The sequence below is a fragment of the Apis dorsata genome, unplaced genomic scaffold (genome assembly GCF_000469605.1).
Source record: "Apis dorsata unplaced genomic scaffold, Apis dorsata 1.3 scaffold_1161, whole genome shotgun sequence".
NCBI lineage: Eukaryota > Metazoa > Arthropoda > Insecta > Hymenoptera > Apidae > Apis > Apis dorsata.
Genome location: NW_006264258.1, coordinates 38,119 through 53,531, shown reverse-complemented (window position 1 = coordinate 53,531; position 15,413 = coordinate 38,119). Strand labels below are relative to the sequence as shown.

At 25.1% G+C, this 15,413-nt stretch overlaps 1 protein-coding gene across 2 annotated transcripts in view; it reads left to right on the top strand.

Annotated features, from left to right (window-relative positions):
- LOC102681008 (methyltransferase-like protein 9) overlaps window positions 1-15,413 on the top strand; it is a 52,288-nt gene that overhangs the window by 27,824 nt on the left and 9,051 nt on the right. For both annotated transcript variants that reach the window (XM_006624844.2, XM_031514738.1), the window contains exon 3: window positions 14,505-14,717. In XM_006624844.2, coding sequence (XP_006624907.1) covers window positions 14,505-14,717 — 213 coding nt within the window. The remainder of the gene's footprint in view (window positions 1-14,504; window positions 14,718-15,413) is intronic.

Sequence of the window (15,413 nt, the reverse complement as noted above, 5' to 3'; positions counted from 1 at the left end):
TATATATATATATATGTATGTATTTTTATATAACAACTTTTTTTTCAAAATAAATTTATTTGAAAAGTCCTATATCAAAAAAGTCCTATATTCAAAAAAAGGAATAAAAAAATATTTATTTTTATCTATTCTATTTCAAAAATCTGCTTTTCACAAGTTTAATAGAAACTTTTTTTCTGATACTTTTGATTGAAAGTAATCCAATCTATTGAATAATTTGCAAAATGCACTCGATTAATTCATAAAATTAATTAAATATTTTCTAAGTTTATCATTGGTATTTATATTTTTATTAATACAATTAACAATAGAATAAATTATTTTGAAATGATTCATGCATAGATACAGAAATATTAACTTCACTTATTTCAAAATCTTTTGGAAATTTTTTTACTTTTCAAAATTGTATTTGATTTTTATATTGAACAAAGATATTGTAATAGCTATAAAATAATTGAGTTTTTTATAATATTTGTTGATATCTTGTTCAATCTTTATAGATCATGCTCAATTAAACGCGTATATGTGTTATTAATCCATTGAGAATAAATTGATTTATTGATCCTATTTTGCTTTTTCTTCATCGATATGATTCAAATATGATTCAAATATAATATTATTTTAAAATGTATTGAAATATATTGTAAATATGTTCGATTGGAATATTACATTACAATAAAAAAATAATACAATAAATAATAAATACAAATCAAAAATATCAATATTCTTTCGATTTTCAAGATGATGTTATAAGAATTTTTTTTCGTCATTTTTTTTTTTATTATTTTTAATAAAAAATAAAAGAAATCACTTCAATATTTGTATCTAAGAAAATTCTATAAAATTAAAATCTAATGACATCTAATAACGTAATTCTAAAATGTATTCAAAAATAATCATATATTTATCTTATTTATATATAAATAAAAAATATATTAAAATTATAATTTAGATAATAGAATATTGATGGTTTTTTTATTGTAACGAAATAAAATTATTATTAATTTAAGTTGTTTAAAAGTATGAAATTTCTATATAAAATGATAAAAAACCTAATTTTCATATTTTATCATATTCTTTTGTATCTTAATATTTATTTATAATAAATATATACTTATAAAAAAATATATATCATTTAATTGAAGATTTATCGACTTTTTAATATTTTAAATATTACGCCAATATATTCGTTTCTATTTATCGTTTATTCGATGCAAATTATGTAAACCTATAGTTATACAAGATAAATACGATTTTAACGAGAAAATAGAAATTACGTGAGCTAATAATTCGCGAGAAACCAGACCGAGCATTTTCATAATTACCGCTGTGCCGATCGAATCGGTAATTTTCCGGAAACGATTGGGAAACATATGTTGTTGAGAAGGAATTACGTGCCTGTGATGTTTATCACGTGGAAACACATCATTATGTTCCACCTCATTTTCGTCCGTCGTCGTCCAAATATCGATAATTTTGTAAGTGCTTTGTCGATTCATGATTATAAGTTCAAATTGAGCATCCCAACAATTTTATGGAACATGGAAAGTTAATAAGATAACACTGTTATTCATCATTCATATTTTATATACTTGTATATTTTTATTGATTGTATTATTTTATTGATTGTATATAGCGCTATTTCTTTTATTAGAAATTTTTACAGAAATTTAACATTAAGAAAATAGAATTGAAAGAAATTAATAAATATTTAATATATATCTAATAGTTAATTAATAATCTAATTTAACTTTTAATTAATTAAAAATGTTACATTTTATTGATGAAACTTAAAATTAAAATAAAAATTATATAAGAAAAAAAGAAATATAATTGAAAGTTTAATTTATATTTTAATAATAAAAAATCAAAAAAGAGTTCTAAAAGAAAAAATTCGAGATACTTCGTTATATCATGAGCTGAAATTCATGTAAAAATTTTTTTTTCATTGTTATAAATAATTCTTTAATTATTAAATAAAATAAATAATTATTTAATAAAAAAATTGCAAAATAATAAAAATTTTAAATTTAAATTATATGTGAAATTAATGAAAAATAAAGATAATTTAAATGTTCTAAGGTATCCTTCATTTTAAAAAAAAAATGTGTTTCGCATTTTTCAGATATAATAAATTAATTGATTTAAAATTTTTTAATCCGTTATTATTGATTAAATTTTTTTTATTCAATATTCTTTATCATATTATTTTGATTATTATTAAAATAAATAGAAATAATGATATTTCGATAATGTTAGTAATGAGAAACTCTACTTCTACCATGTCTTAATGATCTTTTATTAGACTAGGGAATTATTATAAATTGTCATCACTACTCCAAATAAAAAATTAACATGTGCATATATTAATAAACGATTATGAATTAGAGAATTTCATATCATACAATATAAAACTTATAATTTTTATTTAAGAAAAATATTAATGTCCTATTTTATTTCATTTTGGAATGAATTGTCCCATTTGCCTACATAATATAAAAATATGATAATCTGGAAAAAAACTAATTACTTTTCTATTTTATAATATCACTTAAATTTCTTATTTAAGATTATTTTAATGATTATTTCTTTCATTAAATTTAAAGTAATCAGAAAACAATTCACTATTTGATATTGCTATTGCTTTAAACGAATCGATCGATATTATTTACATTTTCACAAAGATCATAATATTGAAAATAATGGATTCAATTATAAATAAAATTTGTTACATCTACAATTCCCAATCAATAAACATTATATTTCATGTTCACAAATCGTTTTAATTGAAAGCAGACCCATTTTCTGATTTCTAATTAAGTAAATTTTTCGAAAATAAAGAGTTAATGAATAATTAGTATTGCGCAAACTCGCTATCGGGAATGGGTGGACACGAAAAAGATAATACGCGTAAAACAAGAACCGCCCCTCGGTTATAATTAGTGGTCACAGTACTGGGAACAGAAGAGAAAGCCAGAAATCCGCCAGTTTTCGAAGGGGTCGACGCCCACGATGCTTTTCCATTAGACGCGAGAATTCGCGCCTGCGCCCCTCGATTAATTACGGATAGGATTGCCAATCGGAAAGAGAGCCGAGAAGCGCCGCGCAAACGCGCTAATGATAATTACTGACCAACGAGGCAGCGCCCACTCTGGACCAATCGTAGAATGCTGGTCAAGGAAAGAAACGATTAAAAAAAGAGAAAGAGTTTATTACAAGATAAAGATAGAATGAGAAACAAAAGCTTGAACGAGGAAACTTGTATACTTGGAAAAGTTTGTTTTGGACTCATTATTTTTATAGATTTGATTTTTAATCAATATAGAAATAATAAATAGATAAAAATAGAACTTATAAAAAATTAATAACTTAACTTATAAAACTTTGTGATATTATAATATTGATATTTTTATAAAGTGTAATCTATTTATTAAATATGGATATATTTTATTTAAAATAAAGATAAAAAATAATTTTAAATAATAAAATATTTTTAAATTGCTCTCGTTACTATTTTAGTTAATTAACAAAATAAAATAATTAGTAACATATGTTATAGATGCATAATGCAATTTGCATATAATAAGATAAAAAGAAATAATATTTATTATATCGATACATCTTATAAATATTTCAAAATTTGTATTTTAAAAATAAATAATTCTATTTTCGTTATTTTTAATATTATAATTAATACCACACTACAATATTATACCATTACTACAATCCAGAAACTTTTTACTCTTATAATTGGAAAAATTCAATAGAAATATATGAACAATATATATTTACAAGTGATATCTATTGAATCTATTGAAACATCTCCAAAATAAAGAAATATGTCTTAAAAATAATAATTTTATAAAAGCAATTACTTATTTACTAATTAAAAATATAACTTAATTATAATAAATTATCCATTTATAATAAAGAAAATATAAAAAAAGTAACAAAAAGAAATAAGTTAATGAACATCTTAAAAATCATAAAAATGAATGCAAATAATCTTTGAATATATTTCTTTTAACGAATTCGTGTAAAAAATATAAAGAAAAGAATTCATATAATGAAGGTTTGAAACATGCTGTCATATACAGAATTATACTTTAGTATTTACAAAGAAAGAAAATAATAGTGGTTAATGGCACCTTATTCTTAGTAACTAGCTTTATTATTTTTATATTAACTATGTCTCTCAGAAAATATCAGAGTAAAGAAAAGAAAAGAACCGATCGAATTATTGGCATAAAGATTTTTAAAATTCACCCTTATTACGCACGCGATACATAGATTTAATAATAGATAATACCAAACTATTTCGCAACATTGCATAAAATAATCTTTTTACTTTCAATTTTGATTGATTTATTATATTATAGTTATATCTAATTTGTTATATTATTGAGTATATTTATTATATTCTAGTTATATCTAATTGTTATATTATTGAATAATATAACATATATTATATGTTATTTATATTATTTATATTATTTAATTCAAAAAATAAATTTTTTAAAGTTTGAAATATTTTTTTTTAACAATAAAGCAAAATATTGCTTTAAAGAATTAATAAAGAAAGTAATAATATTAAATAATAATATTAAATAAACATGATACATATAAAACAATATGTTTATAATATATTTATATATCTATAAAATATATCTATAAAATATATTTATATATCTATAAAATAGTAATAATATAAAAAGAAAATGAAAATGTATAAAATTTAATATAATTTAATATAATATAATTCACATTTTTTCTATAATCTCTTTTATAATATAACATTACCAAAATACCATGAAAAATAAATTTTTTCGTTTTATTTTCAGAATATCGACATTCTATCTTATCAAATAGATTATGAAAAAACAATCTAAACCATTCTGGATTGTTAATGAAATTAAACAATAGTCATAAAATTGTCAAAATCGATGTATCAAAAAAAGATTGCAACGGAAAATTATTTCCCAATCACTCTTTTCTAAACATGGCTGGTACATTTGTCGAACACATCGAATCTTGCTCGAATGATTTATCCGATACAAAAATAAACAGCTCGCCACGATGAGAGTTAAAAAGGAAAGCAAAAAGCATCCTTTCGTAACATATCGGCGATATAGGTACGACGAACACATCTTTCCTGTATATATCAGTATAAACCGGTATTTCCATGGGACAGAGAGAACAGAATTACGTAGGAATGGTCCAATTACAATCCTATGAATTACGTATGCACGAGTGTCGTTCGTAAAGTCGCGCGCTTGCATAAATCGAATGATATGAGCCGGACGAACCGACCAATCAGAATGGTTGTTTTAACCAGACAAAAACTTGTCGCAGTCCGTCGCTACCATTTAACCTAACAATCGTGACGAACGTGTGTTCCTACGAACTCACTCATTGTATTTACAAGACGTTTCACGCAATTGAACGAAAGATTATTTTTAGGATCTTGTCTTAATTTCTTAGGTAAAGTTCCAAAAAATCTATCTTTCTAATTTCAATAATTTTTTTAATATTTAAAACATGTTAGAAGATAAAATTCTAAACGAATTTTTCTTAATATAACAGCGATATTATTAACTCTTAATTTTCAAGATTATGATATTATTATTACATAGAATTTTCCTTATATGTATATGATTATAACAAAGTATAACATACATCAATATTTATTTTTTATTAATATAAAAGATAATATCGTAACAACAGGCAATCAATATATCTATCAAAATTTCCTCGTCAATTTGAAATATTACGCAAATATGCTAGTATTTGAATATATAAAAAATATATATAAATCACAAATAGTTTTTAAAAATATCTGATTAATTATTAATTAAATAACTAATATATTTGAATCGTAAAAAATTAAATATATAATTTGCGTAAAACAGCTAGTGAGCAGAAAATGGATTATGCGTATAGCGAAGCCGTGCAACTTTCAAATTAGCCCCTTGACTGATTGAATCTCTTGATGTGTATAGATAAATAAAATATTTACTAAATACTGTAAGCTATATGATGTCACCAGCGCATATCTATCTATTGTAATTGAATCGAAAAAATTGTGCACGTGATGAATCTATAAATCCTTTAACTCTTTAATTTTTTCGCTGTGACATCCTCAACTCTTTGAATTAATCTTTTTTTTTTATTGATCAATTTATCCATAAACTCCTTCCTCAATTTAATAATTTTGAAATATTTTGAATGTTATCAAAAACATCATTATAAACAACTTCTTCTATTACATATAGTCATTGATCAATTAGCTATAGTCGGTTTTCGAATTACGTCATAATAAATTTTATGATTTTGTATTCGGAAAATATAACTCAATAGGAGATGAAATTTTTCTGAAATTTGATATATTTATTTGTATAAATATATGTTTTATATGTATAATATTCTTTAGAATATATTTCAAAATCATCAAAATCAATAAAAAGTCACATCAATTTTTTTGCATATCTACTAATAAATAATTCTCTAAGCGCTCTTATCCTTTCAGCGTATATATATTCAACTTCAACATATAAGCTGCTTGGTGGAGCATATGTCTGTCTTTTTCTATCTTTTCTATCTTTTATGACGCAACAACTCTTGGGGATCGTATTCGAATCACAGTGTTTAAGGCGTCTAAAATTCAGAAATGTCTTCAAGGAAGAGGGGGATTTTCTGTAGCTAGCGCCGAGAAGAAACGGGTTATAAAAGCGTGTATTTCCCTCGCGAATAGTCCACTTCGTGCTATATTCTTCAGCGACAATCTTGCTGAAAATCAATGTTCTCGAATTCCTTGCAAAATTACAAACCGATATAATATATCTTCATATAAAAAACTTTAAATATTACAACTTTATTTTATTAAATTAAAAAACTGATTTTATTAAATTAAAAAACTATTAAATTTATTTTTTTATTTAAAAAACTTTATAAAAATAGCAAAAATTTTGGAGAATTCAAAACTTTGATTTCTTGACTTTAATAAATTTCGAAATTTCGACATTTTCAATGATTCATTTTAATTTTTATTAATTTTTTTTATTTTGAAATTATTTAAAACTTTTGAAAAAGAAATATTTTAATATGATATAAATTAATATGATTAAAGAAGAAAATAGCTTGTTAGATTATAATATAAACCTATTAAAAATAAGTTATAAATTCGAAGTTTTATAAAAGTATGGGCATAATTAATGTTATAATAATAATTTTTTAAATAATTTAAAAACAAAATAAATACATATAACATATAATAACACATAAATCATAGAAATGATTATAACAATTAATTAATAAATCTTAAAATTGTTTGCTTGTATAAATAACAAAAAAATATACTAATCCCCAATATAGAAATTTATTTATAATTTTTTTAATTATTTTTTTTTCTGATTATATAATCTTTTGCTTCAAAAAGACAATTGTTACAATTATTGCAAATAATTATTTGCAAATGCTATCAATCCTATATATTATGGATTCACAATATTTGCCCAATATGTGACGTGAATTAAATAATAAAATTATTATTCTAGTATATTATTATACTATTATACTGTTCTATTATACTATTATATATTGAATATTCAAATTTGGAATATTTTTTTTGCATTCATAAAAATATTATTCTTCGACACAATCAATAATAAGAATTTCTTTTTTCATCGACTTCTTAAATAATTTCTTTACGATCGCGACTTATCACAACGAACATTGAATTATTCAAAAATTGACGCGAGAAAACAAAAGATAAAGAAACGTAAAATATTATAATATAGAATATTACAAAAAATTGCAATAGAATATTTCTTCACTAGCGCCCTCTTCTTCGCAGCATACGCAGAAGACGTTGAAGAAAAAACCGAATTGGTTCGAATATGCAACGTGTCTAATATCTCCGTGTCTCCATGCTACGCACATGCTGCTTCATCGGCAGTATTGAGTCACAACGAATACAACACAAATGTTTCGAGATTGCTTGAAAAAAAAAAGAAAGATGAATAATTTTCAGGCGTGAAACATTTTGAAATTAATAAAAAAAGAAAAAAATATGATGAGTGAAAAGAAAATGAAAAAATCAAAAAAGAAAAAGAGATAGAACAGAGAAAAAGAAAAAGTTTCGTATACAATTTCATTTAAGAATTCCTACGCATTCTACCACGAGATAAATCCCTATTTTGTTTAACTCCTAGACGAAATTAGACAAAATAACAGACAACTATACTCATTAGTCAATATCTAATCCTTTTTTCCGTTTCCGTGTTCTTATCTGGCAGAAGATAACTTGCAAAACTTCAACGTGTATAATAGTAATTATTGTTTGCTGGATACTTCTATCTATCTAACCTCCCTTGGCGTTCTCCGATCTTCACTGCCACTACCACCGCCACCACTACCAAGACTGGCGTGGCCTCCCCTCCACTGCTTATGGACAGGGTGGTCCATAGTCCACGCCTACCCAACATCCCTAGCTCGGAGCTACGTCCGCTTTCCCCTCTTTTCTTCTTCTCGCTTCTCTCTTATGCTCTTCGGTCTGTCTCGCATTCTTTTCGGGATTTCTCGTTTCTCACATCCGCGCTGCAAGAGAGAATGAGCAGAAAGAGAAGGAGCGAAAAAGCTAGTTAACGAGACTACATCGCCACGGTAGGGAGAATGTTAAATAGATGCTACATTTCTCTCTGTCTGCTTTCCTCGTTTTCCTTCATAGAAAATCGTTTTCGTCTCTTTTTCTCATTATATATCTTTTTCTTCCCGTGTTCTCCCCACCATTGCAATGCCCTCTCTGCGCGGTGGCTTCTCGTAAACCGATGATATAAGCTAGCCCCCACCGTAACAAACGAGCGTTGACGGGAACGACCGAATGAATCCGAGAGTTGTCTACATTATCGTCACGGACGCACACTACCTGCGCATACACTGTGCTGAGCGTATCGTTTCTTAGTTATATATATATATATATATATATCTCATCTTCCTCGTCGCACGTGATTATACAATCGTGATAGAAAAAAGAAAAAGGATGGAAACTAATAAAGAAAATATAAGGCAACAATATCGAAATGAAGAATCTTTGACTCATTCTTCGTCCATTTTTTTTCGCATAATCTCAAGAGTTTTTTAAATTACAATTCTTTTTCTGATAAGATTGCAAATTATATTACATTTTTGCGTTATCTATTTACATGGAAATTTAATACGTCTGAAATTCAAAACAAAAACAACTTAATAAAAATATAAAACTTAGTAAAAATACAATACGATTTATAATTTGGAATAATATAAAGATTAAATGTTGATTTGAATTTTAGAATAAAAAATATATAAATAATATAAGATAATATTCAATTATTATATAGCGACTTAATTATAGTCTATTCGAATTTTTAACTTTTTTGAACTTTTTCTTTTAATAAATATGTATTAATATATTTGTAAGTAAATAATTTAGAATTTTAAATTCTTATTTAAATTTATATTTATTTAATATCAAGTTTTAAATGTTTGATTTATTATTTAATATTTATATTAAATAATAATAATAAATATAATTAATGTATTAAATTTCAATTTTTTTATAATAGCAAAAAATTGTTATAAACTAAATAACAAAAATATTTATTTCTATAACAAACTTAATTTTTGTCTTTTATAATTTAAGAGCGGATAAAATAATTTGACAAAAGATAGTTTATAATTGAACAATTCACGAAGAAATACTTATATCTTAAAATATCGATAATACTTTTGATATTTTCAAAATATGTATATGTATTATATCGACGATATTAATAATGCTTCATAATAGAAAATATAACTTATACAGCCGTTCTATTAGTAACGTGTATAGTATGTTTATCGATAAATACATACTGAGAGCTCGGAATTAAAAGTTTCATGGGCGATTTGAATTTGTAAACATTCGAAAAACTTTTTTAAAGGAAAGTTGGCAAAAAATGGATAATTTTATATACAATAGATTTATCAAATAGCCGTGATTTCTTTATTTCTCAGCATTCAAAATATATTTTTTACATTTGCAAACATTGATTTATATATATATATATCTTAAAAAAATAATATTAGAATTGATTATTGAATTGAATGAAGTTTTAAATATAACTTAGAATGATCTTTCGTTTATTAGTTATAATTAATAAAACTACGCGAATACATATTTTAAGAATGATATTAATTTGCTTTTTAATGAAAATTCCTTTTCGGTAGAATAAAATTCTTTTTTTAAAATAATTTCTTAAAAATAATTAATATATCATAAAATTGAACATATGTGTTTGTATAAATAAATATATATATATTATACCTACATAATAAAAGAAATTTTTAAAAAACTAATTGAAGATAAAAAATAATGAACTATACCTGTTATTTTACTGATAATTTGAATTATTATTTTTTTTTTATTTTCATCATTATATATTTTATTTTATCTTTTGTTTCATATTTAACTGTGAATATTAAAATCCCAAATTTTGAACAATAATATAAATTGCTTATATATGATATTTTTTATAAACAAGAATCATTCAATCAATGAAATTATTTATAAAATAAAATTTATAAAATTAAAAAAGAAAAATAAAAAAGAGCACAACTATATATAGATATACAACTAATTAAGTTGCATAATGAGAAATGATTTTTACGAAGTGGTTGAAAGGTAATCTAGAGCAGCAATGTAAGAAAAATGAGTAAGAAAGGGGAAAGAAAGATGACACAAATAGGAAGAATAAAAAGAAAAAGAAGAAAGGTCAGGATAACGCGTTATGCTCGTTCAGAACGACAAACGAAGATAAGAATGACTAGACAGATTTGAATGTTACCCCAATCAGATCCCATGTCACTCGGTTCATTAATCCATTCAAGGTGTACTTCGAAAAGTTTCAGTATTCGTTATATTACAATATTACACCGATTTCGAATGTAATGTAACGATGTGAATATTATAATAATGTTCAGAACTTGAGAAATCTTGAACGTGACAAGATTCAATCAAATTATAATTGTACTTCTTAAAGTAATTTACTGATTCGAATTTTGCAACCAAAATATATGTCTGTTATGTCCTTATGGAACTGTTTTGAAAATTGAATACATATACAGTCAATCACAAAAATCTTTGTATAAATTCTATGAAATTTCTATATATTGTTATTATTACTTATATTACATGTTACGGAATAAAATTGTAATAAATAGTTTATTTTAATTTTCTTTATTTTTTAATCTTTTTAGAATTAAAAATATCATTTTTCTTTAAAAATTTGAATATACATGTACGCTATAGACAAAGATTTTAAATATATGCTTAATATTTTAAGCTATTGAAATCTCAAATTAATAATTATCAATTTGAATTTAAAATTTTGTAATTATCATTTTCAGTTTCTAGTTCAATTATAATTGATCACAAAAATTCTCATTTTTCTCTTAAAGTTTGATTTCTTCTAAATGTATTTTAACTTAGATATGTTTTCCATTATTTTTCCATTAGTTTCTACAAATGCAAACAATAAAATCGTACATGAAAACAAAGATACGGCCTGACGCATCTTTCATCGATTGTCGTTAGGTGTGTTTCTTCGTAATGTTAGCGTACCTTCGATTATTTGCGCGCCCGATATTGGAAAGACGAAGGAAGATAAATCATGAGTAAAACGATTGTGGTAAAAGAAAAGGAAATAGGTTCGAGAACTCCATGGCAATCCAGCAGAGAGCAGCACGGCTGAAGCGAAGGATTTGCAAACAATAGGCCCGTAGCGGGGTGGATTCTTTAGATGGCGGCTTGATACGCATCGCATTTACATATTATTGCTATTATTAGGTAAACGGTCCTTCGAGCGCCTCTTTAACACTACGCGCTCGCCCTTCGAGATATTTTACGGGGAACCGCGAGAGGTCCCCACCGATAGAAGCCGAGACCATAGTGAACTAAACCAGCGCCATCTGTCGGCCAAAAAAATTGAACCACCAGCGGGCCGAGTTGGTGGCTAGAATTGTAAATAATCATCCAGAATCATTGGAAAAAGATCCTTATTATCTTTATATGTGCTACTGTTCCTTTCCATATAGATATCAGTCGTAGACTAACCGTTAATATTTAAAAACTTATTACAGTTAGCTATTTTAATATTGATGAGATTTTAAAATTAATATATAATTATTAATGTAGATACAATATTAATTTTAGTATTATACTACTAGAATTTATTATATATAATACTATGCATAATTGATATTTATTGATTAAATTGATTGAAATTTAAATTATTTACATTGAAAATACAAACAAATAATTAAGCTAATATTAAATTATACAAAAATTGTAACATAAAAATCATATTCACAATACAGATTATGAATATGTATAAATATAAAAAATAATATAGAAATTTTAAAATTTGATAAAAAAAGAATTATAAATATTTCATTAGAAAAAGAAAAATTTTGTCAGTATGTAGTATCAAAAAATTAATACAGATCTTAATCTTAATTTTTTTAATTATTTAAAAATAATAAAATATATTATCTATAACATAATTAAATGATAAAAATTATATAATCAAAATAAATAACGATCCGATTTAAAATCGACATAATAAGTAAAAAAATCTTCGATAGATCAGTTTTTTAAACCTGGCAACGCTGTGTAATACGCATTGGACTTCTCTAGACCGCGTGACGCCAAGATTGAAATTAAAGACGCAGCTTCGAAGGTAGCAGGCCTCCGACGACGAAGTCATGAAAAATAAAAAGGACGAAGAGAGAGGAATCGGGATCGCTCGATAAAATAGGGCGATGTTGGAAGCACCGATAGGTCCCAAACGATTCTCTATTGGGAGAAACATCGTGACGCGAGGAGAAGGGAGGAGACTATGTACACACAATGGGGTCCAAGAAAAGAAGAGAAGCTGAGAGCAAAAGCGGTGAATTAATTGTCGCTCGCGCCGCCGACGAAGCCACGATCCGCAAGCCTGATTTGTGAGCTGCACGTGTGTATATCGTATCTGTATCTACCCATTCTTTTCCTCTCTTCCCCCTATTTTTTTCCTTCTTTCCTTTTCTCTTTTGTACGTTCTTCTTTTTCCATTTCTTTCATTCTTCGATGGTTGATCGTCTCCGTACAATAAGGAAATCTGTGTACAGGTTATGCATGATCATGGTAGTTAAGACTGACAATAGAAACAAGTTTAAAGATATTACAAGAAACAAGATATTATTAGAAACAAGTTTAAAGATATTACAAAGTAAACGGATCAGAGAGATAAAGAGAGATATAAGAGAGATAAAGAAATGAGAAAACAGAAGACAATAATGAAAAGAGATGAATAAGAAAATATAGAAAAAAAGAGAAAACCGTAAATGAATCCGTAGAAGGAGTAAAGAATAAAGTAAAAAAACAGAAAGATGCTACGAAAAATGCAGTGATCGAGTCTCCATATCTTTTTTTCATTCCTTTATTTTCTTCTTCTGCAATTCTTTTTGTCTCCTGCATCTTCTTCTCTTTTTCCTTCTCCTCCTACTTTATCCTCTTTTTTTATTTTTATTTATTATTCAATAGAAACCAGGAGGTGCTCGTTAATTGATGGCATCGGCTACGCTCGAGCACAGAGAGCGGTAGAGAAGGAGAAAAATCGAGGTGGGCCCGCGAAAGGGGTTCACAAGACCACCATTGCCTTATTTATAACATTGGGGGTAACCGAATTCAGGATTCAACTCCCGCGTTCCGCGGCATTGATGGATCGCCATAGCTCATGCATCGCGTTGTAGCAGCGCTGATATTTTCAAGTGAATTCGCCCTTTTTCTTCGTCATCATCTTTTTCAGCCATCTACTGTTAAGACTTGCCAGAAGATTCTTTCCAATACAAAATTATCGAATTCTGCAAACTAAACCGTGCCGAATTTTTTGATTTCTATATGCAGCTGCCTTTCATGGAAGCTACATCTTTACAATGAGATATTGAAATATACGTTACTGTTGCGTTGATTTATTCGTATCAAACTTTAGACGATCTCCTCATATCATTAATTTATCTTATGATTTATACATTTAAAATTCAAACATTTAAAAATCAAACGATGTAGCGAATCAATGGATAAATTTTATAATTTGGCATAAAATGAAAAATAGAAAAATTTTTATCTGTAAATGTGCTTTTTCATTTTAGAATTTATTCGATATTTATATTTATTATTTAATTTTAATTTTTTTTATGTTCAAAGCATGTTTTTAATTTTTATAATTATATTTAATAATTTTTTCATAAAATATAATAAAAAAAATATATGTTTTTCTGCAAAAAAATTAGAATAATCTAGAAAAAATTATTTTTTTCCATAATTTTCTTGTATTTTTTATTATTATATTATCATTAGATCATATTTTTGATAATATATTTAATTAATTTTTAATAATATCTAATATTTAATTAATTTTCATTTCCATGTAATAAAATAATTTTTTCAGGTTACTCGGCCGTGGTTCCATGCATGTCTTTTCTTGCGAACAATTTCAAAAATTGATGGTGGCAAGCGGCTTTTTAGGACCATGGCATTCGTTGGTGGATTTAGGAGCAGGCGACGGTGCCACCACTACTCATGTAGCTCACCTTTTCGAAAAAGTTTATGCTACAGACATATCAGCACCGATGAGATGGACTCTGGCAAAAAGAAAGTTCACGTAAGTCACATTCAATTTTTCGTCCAATTTGCATCCCATAAGATAAAAATAAAAGAAGATAAATTTCTAACTCTTAACAAAATTTATTAAATAGAAATTTTAAGAATTTACGATATGTAACACAGAATTGTTATACAGAATTTTTAATATTTTAATTTTTTAATTTTATAATTTTTAATTTTTTATTTATGTATTAAATATATTACTTTTTTTATATCGGAATTTCATATTTCTATATATGTTTAAAATGTAGAAGACATTAAATTCTTTGCACAGATATGTGAAATAAAATTTCATGTGATGCTATAAATATTTCGAGTAAAATATAAATATTGAAATATGAATGATTAATTTTAAAATATTTTATAAATATTTATAAATCTGGAATATTCTTAAAAATTAATAAAGTTTTTATTAATCAAATCTTTTTTATTGGTTAACAATTTTATTGTATTAATAGAAAATCAAAATAAATTAGAAAAGTTAATAAATTTTATAAATTTTATTATGTAATTTGTAAAATCATATTCTTAAGAAAAATATAATCTTAAATGTAATTGTAATAAATATGATTTTAACAAAAAATTTGATTTTAAATAAAAATTTTCCTTTATATAAAATTAAAAATAAATTTATAAAAAACATTACTATTAATTCAAATATCTATGTTTAATATTACAAATAAAAAATATAAAT